Source organism: Carcharhinus amblyrhynchos, chromosome 23 (assembly GCF_965287045.1).
Source record: "Carcharhinus amblyrhynchos chromosome 23, sCarAmb.v2.hapA, whole genome shotgun sequence".
In the NCBI taxonomy this organism is placed as follows: domain Eukaryota; kingdom Metazoa; phylum Chordata; class Chondrichthyes; order Carcharhiniformes; family Carcharhinidae; genus Carcharhinus; species Carcharhinus amblyrhynchos.
The window spans coordinates 5,419,127-5,437,220 of NC_137346.1; the positions used below are offsets into that span (position 1 = coordinate 5,419,127).

Sequence of the window (18,094 nt, forward strand, 5' to 3'; positions counted from 1 at the left end):
TTTAAATAAAGGCAATTGTCAGAATTTCGATTTATTGGTGACCAAACTGCTGATTACAGTATAGTGCCAACGTGGAGGGCAGATTGGAAAAGTTCATCAGGCCTTAATGTGCCCTTTTTTCTGTGAAATGGGTTAATGTCTGCGTAAAAGTGGCGCAATTATCAGCATTACCAGCATTTGTAGCAAGTTAAACACTTGTATGGAAATTTGACCGATTGAGGGTTCAGTCTTTTTATGTTGACATTCAATGATGGCACGATGGCACAGTGGTTAGCACTGCTACCTCACAGGGCCAGGGACCCAGTTTTGATTCCCAGCTTGGGTCACTATCTGTGTAGAGTATGCACGTTCTCTCAGTGTCTGTTTGGGGATGCTCTGGTTTCCTCCCACAGTCCAAAGATGTGCGCGTTAGGTGGATTGGCCATGCTAAATTGACCCTAGTGTCAGGGGGATTAGCAAGGTAAATATGGGGTTGTGGGGAATAGGGCCTGGGTGGGATTGTGGTCAATGCAGACTCAGTGGGCCAAATGGCCTCTTTCTGCAATGTAGGGATTCTATGGTGTGGTTCTTTTATACAATAAGTTAGATTCATACATTACCTTTCAAGCTACCTTGTAGGAGCAAAGATGGACTGTGACCAGGAAGTAAATAAAGATCTTTTTAGGAAATTTGACAATGGACGGTGAGGTATTGGAGTGAAGAGGTTTAGGGAGAACTTCCAGATGCAAGACATTTGTGGCTGAATGTTCTACAAATCTTTGTAAAGTGGAGGGAAGAGAGGTTATGTGAACAACAGAATAACAGCAACAGTTTGTACCATTAACGTAGTAAAACATCCCAAAATGCTTCAGATAAGTGTTATCAGAAAAAAAGTGACACAAAGTCAAAATGGGAGATTTAAGAATAAATGGCTTGGTCAAAGATGATGTAGGCTAAAGGATAATTAGGGTTGAGACAGATGGTAATCATTCATAATTACCATAATCATTCATTCCCTCTGCACTGTCGCCTGCTGCAGTTTTTCACCCCGTAAGTAATAGTCCTTCCTACCATTCTTAATTAAAGTGGTGGAGGCTGCCTCGCTAAATATTTTTAAGACGCGGGTTGATGGGTTTTTGATAGGAGAGGGGATTAAGGGTTATGGGGAGAGGGCGGGAAAGTGGAACTGAGCAGCGACAGATCAGCCATGATCTTATTGAATGGCGGGGCAGGCTCGAAGGGCTGGATGGCCTACTCCTGCTCCTATTTCTTATGTTCTTATGTTCTTATGACAGTAGACTGATGATATTACAAGGTGGAAGTAGATACTCTCGGAGGTGGATAGAATATAGGGTCATAACCTGTTGCTTAGGATCAAATAACATGGCGAGGTTGCGAGTAAGTCTGGATTAGTCGTTGAGGGGACCAGAATGAAAAGCTGAGATGTAGGATTGAAGACTTTTATTGGAAAAGAGTGGAGCAAGGCTGTAGAGCACTGATAGACGAGGCCAGGAAAAGTCATCAGGAACAGGAATGTTGCGGTACTACTGCAGAGTGTAAGGTTGACGTTTGTCATACTGGAATTTATGTAGGACGGGAAAAGGAAGGCTGGCAAAGGAGAACATTGGAAAAATCAAGGCACTTAGAAAACTGACTGAGATCTGTGAAAGCTAAAGAGGTGCCCACTTACAGATTCCAGTTCTTGGAAATTTAAGGGTTCAAGAAGATCCAGTGAAGACTCCCAGGGTCGCTCCCTACCAACTGTTTCTCATAGCTGCCCAGCTCTAGTGGGTCTATCCTGCTGGTGGGACAGACAGGAATACAGGCTGAAAGATATGCACCAAAAACTTCTGACTTGGGATTCTCCCGTGCCGCTGCAGTGAATGGAGTTTTGGCTGAGCACCAAATTCTCCATTCTCATTGACAGCAGGGTGGTCACGCACAAGATTGGAGAATCCTGCCCATGATTCTGTAAGTAGTGTTGTTTCACTAGTCTATGAGACAGCTCTCCCACACTGGGTTAGTGAGGTGAGTATATTGTTGATTGAGCTAAATTACCTTTGTCATACTCTGTAATTTCAAAATATAGAGGGCCCCAGACAGGTTGAGCAATGGCAAAATTGGTGAAGGCATTTTACCCAATACATCAACGCTTCAGCTCTTGTGAGTAAAGATAACAAGGACCAAGTTAGCACTACAAGTGTGACGGCATGGTGGCACAGTGGTTAGCACTGCTGCCTCACAGCGCCAAAGGCTGCGGTTCAATTCCCAGCTTGAGTCACTATCTGTGCTGAGTCTGCACATTCTCCCCACATCTGCAAGGATTGCCTCCGGGTGCTCTGGTTTCCTCCCACAGTCCGAAAGACATGCTGGTTAGGTGCATTGGCCCTCAGTGTACCTGCATAAGCACTGGAGTGTAGCAACTAGGGGATTTTCACGTAGCTTCAATTGCACTAATAAATAAACTTTGAAAAACAAGGATGTAATTGGAACTTTTAACATATACTTCAGTCTCTATAAAACTATTGTGATAGAGAAGGAAAAATGTAATCATCATAGCTAAAAACAGGGTGAAGGGATCAACTAATTTATCAACAAGTTGTACTGCCTAACTAACAATTGTGTAGAATATGAAAAGATGACCTAATCAGAAATAAAATAGTCATTGGTGCTTCAGATGTAAACTCTCTGACTTTTTACAATCCTTTTAAAGAAGATTTAATTTCAAGTAAAGCTGTACAACTGGCCAGACCAGCCAAAGAACAGAGAGAATAGGGCCAGAATTCTCCGTCCGTTCACTCTGGCAGTTTTCTTTGGTCCCACCATCGACGCACCCCCTGTTGCTGGTTTCCCAGCAGCATGGCCTCAATGGAAATTCACATTGACAATGACACGACCAGAAGATTGCACTACCAGTGAGTGGCATGCTGCCTCCTGCTGCTGAGAAAAATGCTAAGGGGAGGCCAGAGAATTTCAGCCAAAGTCTTTATAGGACGTGCAAGGGAAATCCTGCAGGACCAGCTCGCCGAAGTCATTCAGTTTGTGGGTTGTAATATTGAACATGTAGCAAGGTAGCAACTGGGGAAGAGCTCTGAAAAGGTGCACCCACCATTTCCAATGTCCACACAGTGGCGGAAAGAAATTGCATGGGTAGGAAGAATACCCTGCTTACATTGTGCAGTGCCATGGCTGCAGCAAAGTAGATCACTTTACAGCGATCTGCCTTTGCAGGAACCTGATTTGATTTATTATTGTCACATGTAATACAGTGAAAAGTATTGCTTCTTGCATGTTATACAGACAAAGCATACCGTTCAAAGAGAAGGAAAGGAGAGAGTGCAGAATGTAGTGTTACAGTCATAGCTAGGGTGTAGAGAAAAAGCAACTTAATGCAAGGTAGATCCATTCAAAAGTCTGATGGCAGCAGGGAAGAAGCTGTTCTTGAGTTGGTTGCTACATGGCCTCAGATTTTTGGATCTTTTTTCTGACGGAAGAAAGTGGAAGAGGAAATGTCTGGTGTGCGTGGGGGACTTAATCATGCTGGCTGTTTTGCCGAGGCAGCGGGAAGTGTGGACAGAGTCAATGTATGGGAGGCTAGTTTGTGTAATAGTTTGGGCTACATTCACGACCTTTTGTAGTTTTTTGCAGTCTTGGGCAAAGCAGGAGCCATACCAAACTGTGATACAACCAGAAAGAATGCTTTCTATGGTGCATGTGTAAAAGTTAGTGAGAGTAGTAGCTAACATGCCAGTTGTGTTTACAAGATAAAGAGAAATCTGTTAAAGGAACCTCCATTCAACCTCCATGATACCAGTTCCAAAGCCTCAATTTGAATTAATCTGACACCCCTCAACAAGACAGTGGAAAGAGAAATAGCATCAGTAGATGAGAACTTCGCCAAACGTGCAAAAAATGCAGTCTTCACCAAACTTGCCACCAGCAGTGCAGATCACTGGGTCTGGAGTTAATACTTCTAATGACATTCAGTATGCCTTTGAAAACTACGATGTCTGCCCCAGAAATTCTCCAACAGATGATGGCCAACATACCGAAGGGCATGGAAGACATCATATGCTACATAGATAATGCTTTGATTCTTAGTTCAATGAAAGAAGAACTTGATGAATGAATAAGAGAAGGTTTACTAATTTGACAATTACTGGCTTAACATTTGACGATAAATGTGAGTTTTCTAGGCCCTTATATAAACAACTGGAATTACTGCAAATCCACAGAAAACAAGAGCAATAAAGGAATTCCTGCCTAGGAATACAACATAACTATAAAATTTATGGGCATGGCCAACTAATTAGGTCAATTCTTACCTCACTTTGCCCAAATAAATGAACTCCTCAGACATGACCAAGTTTGGTGCTGGACTGAGCATCAACAACAATTATTTGAACGAATCAAAATGCTAATATCCTCAGAGATCCTAGCCCACTACAATCCTGAACTTCCCACACTTGGCAAAGCAGATGTATCTGTAACAGGTCAGGGAGCAGTGCTATGGGAATCGTAATAGGTGAGATAGAAAACTCGAAGGACCATTTAAAGGTTCATTGAGCTGGGATGAGAATTTCTGATCTTGGGGCACACAAGGCCAGCGAATCCCACCTGTGATCTGCCATTTCTGAGACTGTGGCAGTGCTACTGTGCAATTAATTGATTGGAAAATCTCTGGGGCAAAGTGGGTCAATTTATCCATTGACTGCCCCTACTTTTGGGAAAGTTCCGCAATTACATTGGGCGGGGTAGCCACATAAAAAAGAAGAAAGATCTGCATCCGAAAGTGTTGTCAATAAGTTAAGGATATCCTAAAGCATTTTACATCTAACAAAGTACTTTTCAAGCGTAGTCACAGTTATAATTCAGGAAACTGTACAGTCGATTTGCACACAACATTGTCCCACAAAACTAATTATAGGGAGGCAGTGGCCTAGTGGTATCATCACTAGGCTAATAATCCAGAAACTCAGGGGACTGGAGTTCGAATCCTGCCATAGTAGATGGTGGAATTTGAATTCATAGAACATAGAACATAGAACATTACAGCGCAGAACAGGCCCTTCGGCCCACGATGTTGCGCCGACCAGTTACAAAAACAATGACCCACTAGCCTATACCAATCCCTTTTCGTCCATAAACCTATCCAGAGATCTCTTAAACGCCCCCAAACTAGACGCATTTACAACTGCAGCAGGCAGGGCATTCCAATCCCTCACCACCCGCTGGGTAAAGAACCTACCCCTGACATCCGTCCTGTAGCTACCCCCACTTAATTTAAAGCCATGCCCCCTCGTGCTAGCTTTCTCCATCCGAGGAAAAAGGCTATCACTATCCACCCTATCTAAACCTCTAATCATCTTATATGTTTCAATAAGATCCCCTCTTAGCCACCTTCTTTCCAACGAAAACAACCCTAGATCCCTCAGTCTCTCCTCATAGGACCTCCCCACCATACCAGGCAACATCCTAGTAAACCTCCTCTGCACCCTCTCCAACGCCTCCACATCCTTCTTGTAATGCGGGGACCAGAACTGCACACAGTGAAAAATATCTGGAATTAAGAATCTACTGATGATCATGAAACCATTGCCAATTGTCAGAAAAACCCATCTGGTTCACTCATGTCTTTTAGGGAAGAAAATCTGCCATCCGTACCCTGTATGGCCTACATGTGACTCCAGACCCATAGCAATATGGTCGACTCTCAACTGAACTCCAAGGACAACTAGGGATGGGCAGTAAACGCTTGGCCAGTCAGCGATGCCTGTGTCCCACAAATGAATAATAAAAAAGCTATTTTGTTTTAATGATGTTAGTTGAGGGATAAATACTGATCATGACCCTCTTTCTTCAAAATAGTGCATGGGATTTTTTACAAGCACCTGAGAGAGTAGACAAGGCCTTTAATTCAAAAAACAGCATCTCCTACATTGCAGCATTCCCTCAGTTGTGTCAATCAGGGCTTTGTGCTCAAACCTCTGAATGAGACTAGATTCCATGATCCTCTGATGCAGAGACGTGAGTGCTAGCCACTGAAACTGACTGTTCAATAGTTTGAGACGACTGCCTGGAGAAATCACCAGCGGGAAAGCATGTCCTGTCGCCCTAGGAGGAGAGTACATTAGGCTAAATTTCCTTCAATGAAACTATTAGAACTGTTGGAAGGCTAGATCAATAATATAAGTCATTCATATTTGAGAAATCTCAGGCCGGAGCAAGACGACTTCTTGCAAGCTATCCCAACATACCTTCTAATCCTATCTTTTACTCTCATTCCACGCTTCTCAAACTTCATTCTAACTCTTTTAAACACTCTAACAATGCTATTTTTCTCTACACCCTAGCTATGAGTGTATCACTATATTCTGCACTCTCTCGTTTCCATCTCTACGAACGATACTGCTCAGTCTGTATGGCGCGCAAGAAACAATACTTTTCATTGTATGCTAATACATGTGACAATAATAAATCAAAAATCAAAAAATCAAATCTTTAGTTTACTTTTTCTCCCAGTATTATGGGGCTCTGGGTGAGCAGAAATGGCCTTGAGCTCCTAACATTCCAAACATTCTTTCATCTGTTGTCCCTGTTGCTCTCTGGAAGAAATCAACAATAAAAATGGAAGTGACATTTAACAGTTATTACTGTTACACGGGAGTGAACCTTGGGCTTAATGTTCCTACTTCTGATTGAGAAGGCAAACGATTCAAGCCCCATTCTGGCCAAACTCACTCAGTAGATACTAGAACTTGGTCTCTAAAAAAACTTTAATATCTAGTGCGAGATGAGTTAGGAACTTCCCGAACGGGCTATTAATTAGAGTTCATGTGGATAAATCGTGCGAGGTAATAGTTCTCTATTACAGGTACCTGAAGTTTTGGTCACATCTCTTGTCAGCACAATGAAAGATCATGGAATCTGATATAAATTGGGACAGACATGATACTGACCTCTGACCATATCTCTGTTTTGAACAGTACAAAGGTAAAGGATGTGGGCTCATGCACACAAAGGTACTACTCAGATGTCAAAGAGGTCAAGTGAATTTGATGAGGGGGTGCAAGAAATTTCTCTGTGGGCCAGCACGGTAGTTAACACTGCTGCCTCACAGTACCAGGAACCTGGGTTCAATTCCCAGCTTGAGTAACTGTCTGTGTGGAGTTTGCATGTTCTCCCTGTGTCTACGTGAGTTTCCTCAGGGTGCTCCGGTTTCCCCGACAGTCTGAAAGACATGCTGATTAGGTGCATTGGCCGTGCTAAATCTCTTTCGGTGTACCCGAACAGGTGCCAGAGTGTGGTGACTAGGGGATTTTCACAGTAACTTCATTGCAGTGTTAATGTAAGCCTACTTGTGACACTAATAAATAAACTTTCAAGAACAAACTTGCATTTCTCAGAATCAGGGCATCTCAATGCACTACACAATCAATAAAGTCCTTCTCTAGTGTCCTCACTGCTGTAATATGGGAAATGTGAACTTGTGCACAACAAGATCCCACAAACAACAGTGACTGGATCAGCTGTTTTACTATTGTTGAGTGATACATATTAGGCAGCATCCCCCTGCTCTTTGAAATAATGCTACTGAATATTGTATATTTTATGTGTTCCCACCTGCGATGGCAGACAGGGCTGTGGCCAATGAAAGGCTGACAGTGTAGCGATGCTTCAGTGCCTCACTGGGGATGTCAGTCAGGGTTTTGAACCCAGATCTCTGGAGAAGGACCTGAATCCACAGTTGTTTAACTCTGTGGTGACAATGGTACCACTGAACCAGGCTGAAAGTGACAAATCTCAGGATGGGTCACCTGAGGCAGTATCACATTGGTCAGTGTTGAAAAGGCCCACAAAGAGAGGGAAGGAGAAGATCCTTAAACTGTACTTTTGAGAGTGGGAGGAAAAATCAGGTAGTATTACATTGTAAAGAGATATCAAAAGCAAATGAAAAAAATTTAAAATGGAGAGTCTGTAAATGCATCCGGGAGAAATCTCAGTTGTCCTGTTGTTGGTGGAAAGTGCAATGATTGCTGTGTAATGTGTCTTTTCGCATGACACAGACTTTAGTACAATATTGTGAGGGACTAAGACCCCACCCTGTATCTTATTTTACTTATAAAATACATACATATGCCCATTGCTATCTCTGAAAATTCCATACTTGACAAAAAGGGGAGGGACTGGCATAGTGGTATTGTCATTGGACCAATAATCCAGAGATCCAAGGTAAGGCTCTGGGAACTTGGGTTTGAATCCCATCACAGCAGATGGTGAAATTTGAATTCAGTAAAAATCTGAAATTAAAAGTCGAAACCATTGTTGACTGTCATAAAAACCCATCTGGTTCATTAATGCCTTTTAGCGAAGGAAATTTGTTGTCTTTACCTGGTCTGGCCTACATATAACTCCAAACCCAAAACTAAAACAAAGACCCCACAACCTTCCTTTCAATTCTTAACAGTTGAGATATTTAACAATTTTGGGATGCCAGGCAAGGCAAACATGTCCTTTGTTAAAAACAATGTGGAGAAGTGGGAGTCATGTGAGATGGTCTCCTTACTTGAGAAAGGATATACTGGCACTGGAGGGGGTGCAGAGAAGATTCACTAGGTTCATCCCGAAGTTGAGAGGGTTGGCTTATGAGAAGAAACTGAGAAGACTGGGGCTATACTCATTGGAATTCAGAAGAATGAGGGGAGACGTTATAGGAACATATAAGATTTTGAAGGGAATAGATAAGATAGAAGCAGGGAAGTTGTTTCCACTGGCAGGTGATAATAGCACTAGGAAGAATGGTCTCAAAATAAGGGAGAGCAGATTTAGGACTGAGTTGAGGAGGAACTTCTTCACCCAAAGAGTTGTGAATCTGTGGAATTCCCTGCCCAGTGAAACAGTTGAGGCTACCTCATTGTATGTTTTTAAGGCAAGGATAGATAAGTTTTTGAACAATTAAAGAATTAAGGGTTATAGTGAGCATGCGGATAAGTGGAGCTGAGTCCACAAAAAGATCAGCCATGACCTTATTGAATGGTGGAGCAAGCTCAAGGGGCCAGAATGGCCTACTCCTGCCCCTAGTTCTTATGTTCTTATGGGCCCCTGGTTTGTGAAACCAGTAATATTGCCTTGCTGAACTGCAAAGTCTCAGTCTGCCTTTTTGCCATTTGACTGGCAACCTCACAGAAAAGGAGAACAAAGAACAAAGAACAACACAGCACGGGAAACAGGCCCTTCGGCCCAACGAGCCCGCGCCGCCGTCCCACTGGAGCTTCTGGCCCCAAATGCACTGCTTCTGCTGTATATTTTGTACCATCGCCTACAAGACTGATTCACTTCTGCAGTTCTATCTGATTGTGTGAAGTCAGCAGCACCAATAAATGAGTTATCCACATTGGTTTTCAGCTTGCTAAACTCCCCAGAAGGAATCTCATCGGATTTGATTCTGGGCTTTGGAATCCACGTGAAACTGTCTTTCTTTTCTCTGTGATCTCTGCTGTGTAAATCTTTCCTTTCTCTATCCCTCTCTTTTACTGTCTGAGTGTAATGGATGTAATGTTACAAACCTCCTCCCTGAGCTCAGCCTATCTTGAGTTTGTTGTGGGTTCATTAATTGAAAATTGGATCACACAAAAACTGAGGAGTTGAGAAATATGCTGCTGCTGATAAAGGGGGAAACAAATAAAAAACACCTTTATGTTACAGGCAGGTGGCAAAAGGAGAAATTAGTGCTGCTTGAATTAACACCTCCTCTTCCTGCCTTAATACCATCAAAATAGTGAGACCCAGTTTCCTGCCTCCAAAAGAGAAAACGCTGGAAAATCTCAGCAGGTTTAGTAACGTCATCTGGACTCGAAACATCAGCTGTTTTCTCTCCTTACAGATACTGCTAGACCTACTGAGATTTTCCAGCGTTTTTTGGTTTCAGATTCCAGCGTCCGCAATAATTTGCTTTTAACCAGTTTCCTGCCTTCCTTCTCCACGTTACTGAACTGTCTTGGGACAGAATGAGTGAAAGGAGTACTGATCTGTAGTCCTTTCACACACTGCACCGATCTAAGCAATAATTCATGAAAATGTTTCTATTTATCTTGATAATTTATCATTCTAATAATTACTCTTTTTGCATCCCTCTCCACAGATTATTTTGAATTCTATGCACAAATACCAACCGAGACTCCACATCGTAAAAGCAGATGAAAATAATGCATTTGGTTCAAAAAACACAGCCTTTTCCACCCATGTATTCACAGAGACGACCTTCATTTCAGTCACGTCATATCAGAATCACAAGGTAAGATACTTCTCGCCTTCTCTTAATGTTTCCCTTTTGAAACAATAGAGCCCTGTCACTAGCTCTTTCATCTAAACTCAATGAAGAACGCTCTTGGGAATTGTTCAGTTTTGAATAATGTTTTGGGTTCTGTTATCGGAAATTGAGAGATTCGATTGGGATCAAAATCAGAAGTGATCAAGAATGTAATCTGAGCCACCAAGTCAAGGCTGAGGAGGTGGAGCAAGAAACAAGCAACATCAGATCAGAGCTGAATAAACAGGAGGAGCATAAATAAATGTGAGTTAGTACGTTTTGGTTGGAAGAATGGGAAGGTCACTTAATACCTGGAAGGTTCTGGTTTAGTGGGGGTAGATGAACAAGAGGTTCTCTGAGTATAAATACACCAATCCCTAAAAGCTGTGCCATAGGTTAACAAGATCATTTAAAAAAGCAAACTAATCATTAGGTTTCATTTCTAGAGGGGTAGAATTGAAAAGTAGGAAAGTTATGCTAAACCTGCATTGAACATTGATGATTAGACCTTAAACACTTAGAGTTGGGGTGGCACGGTGGTACAGTGGTTAGCACTGCTGCTCCACAGCACCAGAGACCCGGGTTCAATTCTAGCCTTGGGTGATTGACTGTCTGTGTGGGTTTTCTCCGGGTGCTCCGGTTTCCTCCCACAGTCTGAAGATGTGCAAGTTAGGTTGGCCATGTCAATTCATCCCCACTGTGATCAACTCAGGTGTTTCTTGTGTGCACACCTTAGTGATTCCCTCAAATGTACTCCTTTATTATTCACCCACACAAGCGTTTGTCTTGCTTGTTTTCCAGAGAGAAAGAGAGAGAAAGAGAAAGTATTCATTCACACATGATAGCATGTTGTGGGTGAGACAAAAAGAAGAAGAAACAAGAACTCTACTTAACTTCTTAGAAAGTATGAACTCTACTTGGTAAAGATAATAGCTCCCCACCATAGCACAGAGCTATTCTGGTTGGCAGGGGGCTATGTTGAAACGATACTGACATTGCTGCTTTGCACGAAAGCCCACCAACGCCTCTACTTCCTCAGGAGACTTAGGAAATTTGCTATGCCCACTATAACTCTCACCAACTTTTACAGATGCATCACAGAAAGCATTCTTTCTGGTTGTATCACAACTTGGTATGGCTCCTGCTCTGCCCAAGACTGCAAGAAACTACAAAGCGTTGTTCATGAAGTCCAGTCCATCACTCAAATTAACCTCACATCCATTGAATCTGTCTACACTTCCCTTGGAAAAGCAGCCAGTATAATCAAGGACCCCACATACCGTGGACATACTCTCTTCCACCTTTCTCTGTAAGGAAAAAGGTACAAAAGTCAGAGGTCACGTACCAACTGACTCCCTGCGGCCATCAGACTTTTGAAAAGACATAAATTAAATTAAATTGGTCTTTTGCAATACCTTAGCTATGATTATAACACTTCATTCTGCACCGTCTCCTTTCCTTCTCTATGAACGGTATGTTTCATCTGTGTAAAGCAGAAAAAACAATACTTTTAACTATATGCTAATACATGTGACAATAATAGGTCAAATCAAAATCAAATCTGATGCAGCAGTTTCATGTTGCGATGATGGCCAGAGTCTCTGACTGCAGTGAATGCCGTAAGACTATAAGACAAAGGAGCAGAGTTAGGCCACTCAGCCCATTGGGTCTGCTCCTCCATTCAATCATGGCTGATATTTGTCTCATTCCATTCTTCTTGCCTTTACCCCATAACCCCTGATCCTCTTATTAATCAAGAACCTATCTATCTCTATCTTAAATACACTCAATGACCTGGCCTCCATAGCCTTCTGTGGCAAAGAGTTCCACAGATTCACCACTCTCTAGTGAAAAAATTCCTCCTCATATCTGTTTTAACAGATCGTCCCTTTAGTCTAAGGCTGGGTCCTCTGGTTCTAATTTTTCCTATAATGGAAACATCCTCTCCACATCCACTCTATCCAGGCCTCGCAGTACCCTGTAAGTTTCAATAAGATCCCCCCTCATCCTTCTAAACTCCAACAAGTACAGACCCAGAGTCCTCAACCTTCCTCATATGACAAGCTCTTCATTTCAAGGATCATTCTTGTGAACCTCCTTTGGACCCTTTCCAAGGCCAGCACATCCTTCCTTAGATATGGGGCCCAAAGCTCTCCCAATACTCCAAATGGGGTCTGACCAGAGCTTTATACAGCCTCAGAAGTACATCCCTGCTCTCGTAATCTAGCCCTCTCGAGCCTTGTGTTGACCCTTTTGAAATAACAAATGGTGTGAGGCAGGATGTATGATGGCCTCTGTGCCCTTCAGTGTATTCTTTGCTGCCAAGTTTTCTGGGACATTTGATGGAAATGTTGTTGGAATAGACATCCAATTCAGAACAGGTGGTGATATCTTCAATCTGAAGTTGCAGAAATCTTCAACTGCGATATCCATGATAATAATTTGGAAATTGCTGTTTGTTGACTGTTGCCTTGTATCAGGCTATGAGCTTGACCTTCAAAGAATCGTGGACTATTTTTCAAATGTGGCTGATGAATGTGGGCTAACCATCAGCTTAAGGAAGACCAAGATACTCCACCAACCAACCCCCCCTGCCATTCTGACTATATCCCACCCACTGTAACCATTAATGGGATCATTGCTGTAGATAACCTCACCTGTATCAGAACTACAATCTACAGGAACTTTTGCATTGACAGTAGAATTGCCAGGGCAAGAGACTGTTGGGGGAAATCAGGTATCAAACTTACAACAAAACTTACTGTGTACAAAGCTGTGATAATACTTACATTCCTATATGCCTCTGGGAAGTGGACTACCTACTCCAGACTTAGCTGGAGAGATTCCATATGAAATGCATTTGGAACATTATGCGCATCAAATAGGAGAATAAAGTGCCCGACACCAAAATATTTCAAAAAGCAGAAACGCCTGGAATTGAAGCACATCATCAGGCTCAGCGAGGTAGACCAAGATTAAGGTTCAAGGACTACTTGAAGGTAAACCTCAGGAAATGTGACATGTTCACCATGGACTGGGAGAAAAATGCACAAGAAAGAATTAACTAAGGAATGACCTCAAGTACAGCCAACTCCTGTTGTTTCCATTCCTGCAAAATCCCGCGAAGGGTGAAGTCATGAACAATGAACTTGTGCATGCGCAGAGACAGTGCATGCACAGTAGATGCTTTCTACATGGCAAACACAAAGGAAAGCGAGAATTTAACAGTCTAACAGTTTAACATGAGAGTTTAAATCGCGATGAACAAAGTTTTGGGGACATGAACAGCAATTTGATTTACACATTCACACAGGTAAATAAATTTACTATAGAGAGGATCATGAATGATGGGAGTTGACTGTAGTGGCAACATTTCTGTCAAACAGCAAAGAATAAAGGCAGCTAAGGACAAATGGCAAGCTTAAAAAACTGGGCAGACCCAACAAAATCAGACAATTCATTCTTGCCCACATTGTTGAAAGTCATGCAGACCTGCAGCTGGGCTCCACAGCCTTGCTGGAATTCACAACAGATACACAAATTGGCCATCTTCGATAGTGAGGGGAAACTGAGGGTGATAGCACAGGTATAAGTCTGACTGGTGACTGGTCTGCACTCTGCACCCTAAACATCCCAAATACACCGAAAATTATATTGTTTGGTTAACAGAGTCAGTCTCACGAAGCAGATCTGGGACCACTATGTTTTTTTCCCTTTAAGCCTAAGTTTGCGACTCTCCTATGTTCATTAATCTGTTTTGGTTTAGACTGGCTGCATAATTAATGCTGCAACTTTTGCTTCTTCACTTCACTCTCCTTTGAGATACTGCTTAAAACCTAGCTGTCTGACCAAGCATTTTGTTCATCAGCGTTCATGTCTCTTTCTTAGCTTGGTATCAGTCTCTGTCTGACTAGATACCTGTGAAGCTCTTGGGATATTTAAATACGTTCAGGCAGCTCAGTGATTAGCACTGCTGCCTCACAGCACCAGGGACCCAGCTTGGGTCACTGTTTTTGTGGAGTTTACACGTTCTCCCTGTGCCTGTGTGGGTTTCCTCCGGGTGCTCCGGTTTCCTCCCACAGTCCAAGGATGTGTGGGTTAGGTGGATTGGCCATGCTAAATTGTCCGTTAGTGTCAGGGGGACTAGCTAGGGTAAATGCATAGGGTTATGGGGATAGGGCCTGGCTGGGATTGTGGTCAGTGCAGACTCAATGGGCCGAATGGCCTCCTTCTGCACTGTAGGATTCTATGATCTATGTGACAGGCACTTTATAAGTTCCTGTTGCTTACCTGGCTGATAGTGATTGACTGTGTACTGTGCAAACTGCACATGCTGGGTTAATCTTACGTGTTTGTGTGTTGATGGCACATGGCTGTAAAGGAGTCAGTAAAATAATGGTATCCCTGGCTTCTTGTCTTAGCCAATTGGAGAAGTTTATGTGGAGGTTGTCGTCAGTTATACGAAACTTGCATTTCACAACATAGGATTGATATAAAAATAGATTATTAAAAAAACTGGTCCCACAGCAGACAATAGCATCCATCACAACAGACTCGTAATTGAAAGCCAATATATCCAACAATTCACAACTTTAAAGGTTCCTTTTCTGGTGACTTCACTATAGCAGAGACTAAGCAATAATCAGATCATAAGAATGTAGTCTGCTCTGCCCTCTCAGGTAATTGTCAAATATTCTGCCATACTGTTTCAAGATGAGCAGGCACGTTCTCCCCAGTGTCCGGGGCAATACTTAACCCTGAATATTAACATCAGTAAACCTGTGATCTACTCATTGTCACATTGCTGTTTGTGGATGATGACTTGCTGAAATTGATCACCTTTCCACAGCAAAGCAGTCAGCACCTCGAAAGTATTTAATTGACTGTAAAGCGCCTTAGGACATCCTGAGGTCATAAAAGGCATTATATAAAGAACAAAGAACAAAGAACAACCCAGCACGGGAAACAGGCCCTTCGGCCCAACAAGCCCGTGCCGCCGCATCACCCTACACCTATTCTACCCTGCGTGTCTACGAATAGAACCCCTAACTTAGCCAGATTCAGGGGAGAATAGTGTCAATTTGGTAAAACCAATCAGCCTAAAAGCACATCGTTGGGGTGTGGGAGGAAACCGGAGTGCCCGGAGGAAACCCACGCATCCGCAGGGAGAATGCACAAACTCCCACAGACACAGGCCCAAATCCATGTATCTGCACAGCTAGCAGTGCTAGTCACCGAGCTGTTGCGGCGCTCTTCTACCGGTCCAGGATCAAGCACACACACCGACACGAAGTACTAGGCCACTCCTGGAACCTCCAAGAGTAGCCCACACACGACCCACCGTGTGCATGCCCCTTGTTTGACAACGAGGTGGACCTCCACCTGCGGAATAAAAGACAAAAACGTTAATCACAAGCCTGCCTTTCCGGTCTCTCCTGAGGTTCTAACCCTTATTTAATACCCCTACCATAACCCTCCATCCTCGTTTCACTCATGTGTCTATCTAACTGAACCTTAAACGAGTCCAACGTTCCCGCCTCCACCACCCTACTCGGTAGCGCGTTCCATACCCCCACAACTCTCTGCGTAAAGAACCTTCCTCTCACTTCCAAATTATACCTCTCCCCCCTCACCCTTAAATCATGGAAATCCTTTCTTTTTTTGGTATTGATTTGGACGGGCTGATGGGGACAGCAATTCTCAGTTCTAATACCTTTGCTCATATTTGAGTTAAGTGCAGTGCCGGTGCAATAGGTAAAAAGGCAAAGTTGCTATAGTCCCAGATGAGCATAGGCTCACTGATGATGAGTTAACCCGTAACCACTACATCTCAGGTGAGGGGCAAGGTTAAGAATGTGCAGCCTTTGTGAATAATGTCAGGAATTGAACCTGTGCTGTTGGCATCGCTCTGCATCACTAACCAGTTGTCCTGCCAACTGAGCTAAACTGACCACTCCATAGTCTCCAGGTGGATGGGTTTCATGCAATCAGTAGTGACACCAAAGGAACCTTGATGGATTCATTATGGTTGATGGCTGGAAGAACTAATTCTTAACCAAGTCAGAGTTCTGCAGCACAAAAAGAAGCTCTTCAGCCCATCTTCTGCACCTGCCATTCAGCATTCCAATCCTATTTTCCAGCATGTAGCCTTGTATGCTACAGTGTTTCAAATGCTCATCTAAATGCTTCTTAAACATTGTGAGGGTTCCCACCTCCACCACCCTATCAGGCAGTGAGTTCCAGATTCCCAACACCCTCTTCCCAGCTGACATCCTAGTGAATCTGATAAATTTATTTTGTGTTTGCTGTTGAATATGTGAGACCCAGATTGGGTCAGACACAACTGAAAGTAGCTAAATGTACCAAAGTTAAATTCTTATCTTCCCCACATCCTCTACCACGCGCCCCCTTCCCCCTGCACCCCACACATATGGGAAAGCTCAGATTGGTGCCAGCGATAGTATTGTCCTGTCATACCATGGAAAACAAAGGACCATGAAGTGACACCATGTCAGTTGAATATGGGTGATAATAGTATATCACTGAGATCAGTGAATGAGCTCCATTCAAACACTACTAAACCACCCAGGTGTGTCTACCTCCACTGTCCCTCTCACAGACAATTTCAATATCCAATCCAACATCCATAAAACAAACTGCTGGTTCCATCATCAAATCTGTCTAATCCTTTTTATCATACACTGGAACCAAAGTGCTGACAGTGATTAGCTGAAGGGTCATTGTGTGGTACAAAATGTTACCCTAATTGTTTGTTAATTGGGGTCAGAGGACAATAGTTCACAGAGGCATCAGCAGGCGACAGCGTACAGACTGTTGCCCCCTGACACGGGGAAGCTTAGACTGGTGCCAGCAATAGTACTGTCCTGTCTTACACAGGTGGAAAACATTTTCCTTTTGAATTTCTGACTCCTCTATGGGATAGTTGGGAGCAGGGTAGGGGATGAATAGCAATGAACCTGTCTATCATAAAAAGCCAGAGCGACTGTGCAACACCTTTACAGACCATCACTGAATTTCACTAAAATATTCAAAAAAATCACTCTTTATGGGCTGAGTTTGGATTAATTGTCTACCATCACCAGTTTTTTAACTAGGGGCATTATTTGCTGATGAGCAACATGACCGTTCCAGTCAGTACCAACTTGCATTTATATAGCACCTTTACTGTATCAAAAACATTAATGCTCCACAGGAGCACTATGAGGCAAAGTTTGACACTGGGCTACTTAAGGAAACATTAGGACATGATCAGAAATTTGGTCAAAGAGATGCTTTTTAAGATGTGGAGATGCCAGCGTTGGATTTTGCAAAATCCTACTAACTATCCTGGCTTGAGACCATTCACACCTTTTTAACCTGTAATTAAACCTCTCTCCACTCGCATTGTCTATGCCTGTAAAGACTCGCATTCCAACCATTATCTTACAATTGAGTCTTTGGTCTATATATGCTGTGTTTGTGAACCCACCCCTCCACTCACCTGATGAAGGAGCAGCGTTCCGAAAGCTTGTGATACCAAATAAATCTTTTGGACTTTAACGTGGAGACTTCTTACTGTACTTTTTAAGGAGAGAGGTAGAGAGGTGGAGGAATTTAAAAAGAGGATTCCTCATAGGGCCCCTGCAGCAGAAGGCGTACCTGCAGAGTGCTGAAAATTGGGGATACACATGAAGGACACAGTTGGAGGTGTGTAGCTATCTTGGATGGTTCACATCAGTGAATATGATCATGCCTGATGTACAACACCAATGCAATGAAAATGAATGTGCTGCTCTGAACAGTTCC

At 43.0% G+C, this 18,094-nt stretch overlaps 1 protein-coding gene across 1 annotated transcript in view; it reads left to right on the forward strand.

Moving 5' to 3' along the window:
- tbx4 (T-box transcription factor 4) overlaps positions 1 to 18,094 on the forward strand; it is a 106,825-nt gene that overhangs the window by 63,532 nt on the left and 25,199 nt on the right. Inside the window, exon 5 of the mRNA XM_080210516.1 lies at positions 10,121 to 10,273. Coding sequence (XP_080066642.1) covers positions 10,121 to 10,273 — 153 coding nt within the window. The remainder of the gene's footprint in view (positions 1 to 10,120; positions 10,274 to 18,094) is intronic.